Here is a 7,167-nt window from a genome sequence, read left to right as displayed (position 1 = left end):
AAAGGCAGAGATCTTGTCTATGAATGACTTTATAAAAATCAGTTAAGCAGACTTCTGTCACATGGTTGCTTAGTCATCATTGTTATGGTGGTTTCTTGTTGATGTGTGTTGTATTGTTGAAGACCATATCTTGTGGTCTAGCTGGCTGTGTGTGTAAAGAAATGGAGCAACTCACAAACTTTAAACTTTTAACATATTTATTGATGGACATAATTTATTGCTTTGGCTGTTTACAAAAGAAAGATGCTGATAATATAACTGCCAATGTGAAGGAGAATAGCATACTGTGTTTGTAGAAGACTAGTTGTGGTACATCGTGTATAAGTGTTCAAAATCGTTTCTTGCTTGAGGTGGTCTGCCTTCTGTCAGTACCAAAGGTTTTTCTGGATAAATGTCCATGACTGTTTGACCAAGTTGGGTGCCAAACAGCTCTTTACAGGGTGAAAAGGGAATGAATTTTAGATCATCTGAAGGACCTAATCACACCACAGCTTCATGCTGACTGACCAATTTATTGACCAGTTGAGTGAAATTGTGGTGACTTACTCATGATCCCTCACTGGATATGTTACAGCTGGGGTTCAAATTCCTATGCTTTCTTCGGATGCAGTCAAGACTGTTCAGTAAATGGACTTGGTTAATTGAAAGTTAAGTGCTTTGGCTATGAATAACTGACAACATATGGCCCCTAACTTTTAAATTTCTTGACTGTTTTTCAGCACTCTGCTTTCTGTTCACAAATATAACATGCAAATTTGGCATAAACAAATTGCAGCTTGCATAAACAACCATGAAGCAGGTTATTAAGTAACAATAAAATTGCATGTTAAGCAATTTCATTATAACTATTTTACATGCTTTACTCGGAAAAAATAATGACTGAACCTAGTATGAGTTTTGACAAATAAGAATTCCATTTAGCTGACTAATTAATAAAGCTACGCCCTCATTGTCTTTTAGTGTAGATTGTTGAACATTCCTTAAACTCTCATACCTTTAGCACAATCCTCCAGCAAACTCTGTATAACATTGTCTTATAAGACTGCATCCTAGGATTAGTACAGTGATCCGTTAGAAAGCCTTCCACATGTGCTTGAATGGATACATATTGATGTATTGTGAATACAAGAGGTAAGGTGGAGAGGAGCTTCAGCCAGAGTCCTCACAAGCAAAGTAGATAGATATAAACTTTTCTGGGAAGGTAATAATGATGGAATAGGGGATGTTGGCATACATCTTGCAGAGAAATGGGTGGATAAAGTCATAGAGGTAGGGAGGGTTTGTGATAGAGTACTTAAACCCAGGCAGCAAGCTGGCAGAAATGTTAGCATGCCGGGCAAAATGCTTAGTGGTATTTCATCTGCCATTATGTTGTGAATTCAAATTCCACCGAGGTCGACTTTGCTTTCATCCTTTCGGGGTCGATAAATTAAGTACCAGCTTACTGGCAATTGTGCTGGTGGCATGTGAACAAAACATTATTGCAGTCCTTTATATCACCTACCAAACTTGTAAAAATACTTAAAACGGTTGAAAATTACAGAAGAAATTAGATAGAAAGCTTATATAGTATAATATGTGAGTTATTTTTTAATCATATGCATGCATAATTATAAACAAAGAATAAGGATAAGTACCATGATGTTGAAGAATAAAAAAACCCATTCAATATTTTGTCTTTAATAAATTCTAAACGTGAAATAAAATCTTTAAAATGAAATGTCAATTGTACTCAATATCAAAACTATCATGGAAAGTTCCATAAACATAGAGTATAATAAGAAGATGAGTAGGGAATGACATTGATATTAACCTCTAAATTCTTGAGACAATTTTTCAACTAATTTTTGAGTTTCATATATTTTGTTTTATATGCTTGATTCTTTTTTAATATGCAAATTTATGCTATTTTTATCAACAGAAAATGTAATGTGGTTTAAGGTCTTCAAGGGAAAATGTAATGCCATCAATTTAATATTTTTCATTTCCCAAATTTGAACTTATCAGACATAAAATATTGATTAAATTTACTATTGTTGTTGCACATTCTTATACTTCCATTGTTTAAAGCTTATATTTTCAAGTAAACTATTTGATGATTTAAATAAACTATATGATTTTACATTTTGTCTTGTCTTTTTTAAATTCACTAATGTTATTGATTACGTCTTTCAACAGTGGGTCTTACATACCATTTTTGCAAATTCAAAGAAGTACATCTGTGTAATTTCCATGTTGAGTGTCCAGAGAATACCAGATATAACTGGAGCCAAGGATCTTCTTCATATTACAATGGGATTCCACATCATCATCACTACTCATATGACAAATGTAAGTCAGATAAACCATTATCAAATAGTTAAGATACATTCAGTAAAATTTCCTCTTTAAAAAATCCATTATATTTTGACATTTTACTAAATTTGAGATATTTATAGTACTCCTCCTGCTGCTGCAACTACTACTACTACTACAACTACTACTACTGCTACTACTACTACCACCACCACCACCACCACTACTACTACTACTACTTACAGTTGCTACTACAGCAACAGCAGCAGCAGTAGTAGTAGTAGTAGTAGTAGTAGTAGTAGTAGTAGTAGTAGTGAATGCATTCAGGACACATGGCATAGTGGTTAGGGTGTTGCATTTATGATCATGAGATCATGGTTTCAATTCCTAGACTGGATGGTGCATTGTGTTCTTGAGCAAAACACTTCACCTCACATTGCTCTTCGACACCTGATGTGTGGTACATAGTGAACCTGTTCAGCCAATGTCGATTGAATGGAGGAAGTTAGCTTATGTACGGCTCATACATAAGCTATAAACAAATCATTTGTGCAGGTCATTCAGCAAAAACTGAACACACACATTATCTTCCACAGAAGAGTCCATCATTCGTTGACATTCACAATCAAAATAAGAAAAGGTAGAGGAGGTTATATGCTGCCATTTGTTCTTATCACCATCATCATCATCATAGTTTAACGTCCACTTTCTATGCTAGCATGGGTTGGACGATTTGACTGAGGACTGGTGAACCAGGTGGCTACACCAGGCTCCAGTCTGATTTGGCAGAGTTTCTACAGCTGGATGCCCTTCCTAACGCCAACCACTCCGAGAGTGTAGTGGGTGCTTTTACGTGCCACTGGCACGAACGCTAGTCAGGCAGTACTGGCAACGGCCATGCTCAAATGGTGTCTTTTACGTGCCACCTGCACAGGAGCCAGTCCAGCGCCACTGGCAACGATCTCACTCGAATGTCTTTACACATGCCACCAGCACAAGTGCCAGGGCACAGGTGCCATCACGATTTCACTTTCGCTTGCCTCAACAGGTCTTCACAAGCCGAGTTTTGCGTCCAATGAAGGAGACGACGTTGGCATGGGTGCCAGCTGTTGAATTTAGTTCGATTTCACTTGCCTCAACAGGTCTTCGCAAGTGGAGTTTATTGTCCAATGTAGGAAGGTACGCATCCTGGCAGAGGCCTTGGATTTGGGTCTCACTTGGCTTGCCGGGTCTTCTCACGCACAGCATATTTCCGAAGGTCTCGGTCAGAAGTCATTGCCTCGATGAGGCCCAATGTTCGAAGGTCGTGCCTCACCACCTCATCCCAGGTCTTCCTGGGATGTTCTTATAGTGTTCCTTATCAAGTACTTTTGTGGCAATAAAAGAAACTAATAATGAATATGTCATTGTTTTGTCCTTTAATTCCCATTTTCTTTCTTTTCTTTCAGTCTATTACATGTATGTTGATTCTATAAATGGCAAACCTGGAGACAAGACACATCTTTCTTTTCCAAATGTTGTACCTCCCGCAGGCTATAGTTTATACTTTGATTATTATCTCCAACAAGGATCTGGCAAACTTCAGGTATGGTCAAATAGTTTTTCTCTTCAAATCATCACCATATTCACAGAGAAATAGATTTGTAAAAACAAATGGATGATTGATAATGCACAACAATCAGTTATAAAATCAACAGTACTTGTACTATGACTGGCAATATCTTATGTCTATGATAGAAATAATCAGCCTTGATGATAGAGAGTTTCAAGAATTTTAGGGCTCTCATTAATGAAACACTGGAGTATTTTTCTCTACACAATGGATCTTTGGAATGTATCTTAGTTTCATGCAACATATCTTAGTTTTACTGACTCATAATTAAAACTACAGTTTAAATTCAATATAAATAATAATGACTTTGATCTGAATCTAATTACCAAATTATTTTCCCAGTGTTTTCTACAGCACCACAAAGGAACTTAAATTCAGTATTTCAAACTATCAGAACACTTATCAATTTTACAATGCTCCAGTTACTGACAGACATAAACTTTATTTTCTTGACTTATCCTTTATAAGAATTAAAATTCTTTTGTCACATGTCACAAACATAAATGAGTATTCCAATGAGGATATGAACTGTGTACTAGAATATATTGAGCAATCTCTATATAAGAGATATGATATAACACCATAGAACTTATAAATTTATTAAATCAGTATAGGAATGTATTTCTAGCCTTTCTCTGAATCAATTTTGGGGACTGGGGTGTATTATTAATGGAATATTCTTTTTGGTTTATTGCCAAATCTACAGAGAACCTTCAAAGTAAACATAGCAAAGATTAAGGTGACAGCAAGTAGAAAATAAGAGTGGACCAAATAAAATATCAGGGAATTGGCCATGCTCAGTATACAGAAATGAAGTAGGTGATAATTCTCTGTGACGTACCTAGTGTAAACTTTGGACAAACAAAGTATATAGTGAGATATCAAGTACGCTGACAGAGAAAGTAGACTTCATAAGTGCACAGAGACACAAAAGCTGGATTTTCTTAAATACCTTGAAGGCTCTCTAGAAGTAACAGGTAACTTCTGTTAATCTAGGTGACCTAATTAACTGCGAAGGTTGGTGACCTGAAAATGTAACTGAGCAAGTTGGAGAAAGTTCAGGGAACTATTACTTCTGCTGGCAAAAAAAAAAAAAATGTGGGTGATGAAGTGCAATGGAGTCTTTTTCATGTTTCAAAATACCAGGCAACTTTATTACTGTTAATGCCATGATGAAATGCATACTGAACACACTGTGAAGTAGTTGATGAATGATGAATAAGTAGAGGCAGCATAGGAACAAGAAAACCCTTTAGTGTTGTTATGTTGAGAATTTGGTGACTTCTCCAGTGCCAGTGCCATGATAAAATGCATTCAGTACACTCTGTAAAGTATTTGGTGTTATGAAGAGCATCCAATGGCAGAAAGTATTTGAAAACGTGCAAGGACATTGTAGTACCTTCTAAGAAGTCAAACCATGATGGCTCATCCAAACCATTTCAGCATTAAAATGAATAAAAAAAAAGATGCAAACGATACTGATATGTGTGTGTATGCAAACTAACGTATAATATGTATGTATATTTTTTTCAGATTGAACTTGAAACTGCAAATGGAAAGGAACTTGTGTTTGAAGAATGTGGTATTGCTCCATCATCAGTATGGCAATCTGCATGTGTTCAGGTAACAAATGAATATACAGACATTGAATTTATTGCATCTCATGGATATGGAACGGGTCGATATATTGGTCTCACGAATGTTGGTTTCTTGGAAGAAGAATGTCAAGGTGAGATTTTTTTTGCTGACTCTCTTGCTCTCTTTCTCTCTCTGAAAGTACACGATAATATAATATATATAATATAATATAATATATATATTAAGAGAGAGAAAGAGAAAGAGAGAGAGAGAGATACATATAAATATAGATACATGGTTTTATTTATATATGTGTGTGTATGTGTGTGTATAGAAAGCAAATAAGTAACAAGGATGTTAAGGCATTAGTTTATTGCAGCCATTTCAGGCGGCTCCATTTAATCGAGCAATGCAAGCATTATATCAGTTTGAAAATTTATCACCATCTTCCGATGCGTAATATAGGTTTTCAACATACAGGATACTCCATTATAATTTTTCGCAAATATTTCATCAGAACTGGAGAATGAAAGAATGACATGCTGCTATTATTGTAGCAGAATGAACTTAGTGGCAGAAGAGAATAATGACAGAGTTCATGAGATGGTAATATAGCTACGATTTTTTTCTATCTTCTTATCACTATCAAAAGCTCTAATGCAGTTAGAAATACTACGTCCACTAAGAATTAAAACCACTGGGAATTGACAGTTAAGTTCTAGCTGCTGATGATAAATTAATTACTGTCAGATACTCTCCCAAAATGTAATTTTCTATGGCTATTTATTAAGTCTGGAGAAAGTGAAGGTTATTTAAAGTAGACCTCACACATGGTTCCAGCAAGATGGGGCAACTGCTCATACCGCAAGAGAAATAATGCAGTTGCTACGGTAGTGTCTGGAACGAGAATAATCTCCGCCTATGGCAATGTCAGCTGGCCTTCACGTTCCCTAGACTTGATTAAAGAGGTTTTACATCAACAAAACGGAGACCCTGGTGCAACTGAAGGAGAACATCAATAGATAAATCAGAGAAGTGGGGGTCTAAAACTCTAGAGAGTATTATGGTGTAAGTTTTGGAAAGAGCACATGTGTGCGAAGCCGAAAATAGCTGCGATGTCATTTTCCATATGTAATGTAGTGATGTTGCAAATTTTGACTTGCATATATTAATTTCCATTATGTCCTTTATATTGCATCAAAATCTCATGCATTTATTTGTAAAGCTAAGAAAGTTATTAAAAATTGAAACTCATCAGTGACTTTTGGGACACCATGTATATATATATATATATAAATATACTCTCTCTACGTGTATGTATGTATACACACACACATACATACATATATATATATATATATATATATATATAAATTTAAGGAATGGAGAAAACGCATGTTATAATTGCATACTTTATTCCTACATATGTTTAGGGATATGTGATATTAAAATTGTAACCTTCTCTTCAGGGAATGCATGGGAATCATCTTAAACGTAAGACATTATGACCGAGTATGAAAATAGATGGATAAGGTTATGAAGTGAGGCGTAGATGTATATGTATGTGTATGTGTATGTGTCTATTTCTATTTATACATGTGTATATATATATATATGTATATATGTGTGTATGGGGACATGCACACATATGTGTATATTTGTATATGCGTGGGTACATATGT

At 35.4% G+C, this 7,167-nt stretch overlaps 2 protein-coding genes across 2 annotated transcripts in view; both read left to right on the top strand.

Annotated features, from left to right (window-relative positions):
- Positions 1-7,167, top strand: part of LOC106875508 (serine protease 48) — a 466,125-nt gene that overhangs the window by 388,087 nt on the left and 70,871 nt on the right. The gene's annotated exons all lie outside the window — the stretch shown is intronic.
- The window catches only part of LOC106884077 (MAM and LDL-receptor class A domain-containing protein 1), a 79,006-nt gene that overhangs the window by 63,877 nt on the left and 7,962 nt on the right, over positions 1-7,167 (top strand). The window contains exons 14-16 of the mRNA XM_014935296.2: positions 2,179-2,331; positions 3,744-3,880; positions 5,441-5,636. Coding sequence (XP_014790782.2) covers positions 2,179-2,331; positions 3,744-3,880; positions 5,441-5,636 — 486 coding nt within the window. The remainder of the gene's footprint in view (positions 1-2,178; positions 2,332-3,743; positions 3,881-5,440; positions 5,637-7,167) is intronic.

This window comes from Octopus bimaculoides, chromosome 3, assembly GCF_001194135.2.
Source record: "Octopus bimaculoides isolate UCB-OBI-ISO-001 chromosome 3, ASM119413v2, whole genome shotgun sequence".
Classification (NCBI taxonomy): domain Eukaryota; kingdom Metazoa; phylum Mollusca; class Cephalopoda; order Octopoda; family Octopodidae; genus Octopus; species Octopus bimaculoides.
Note: the sequence above shows the minus strand (reverse complement) of the source record. Positions and strands in the feature narration are given on the sequence as shown.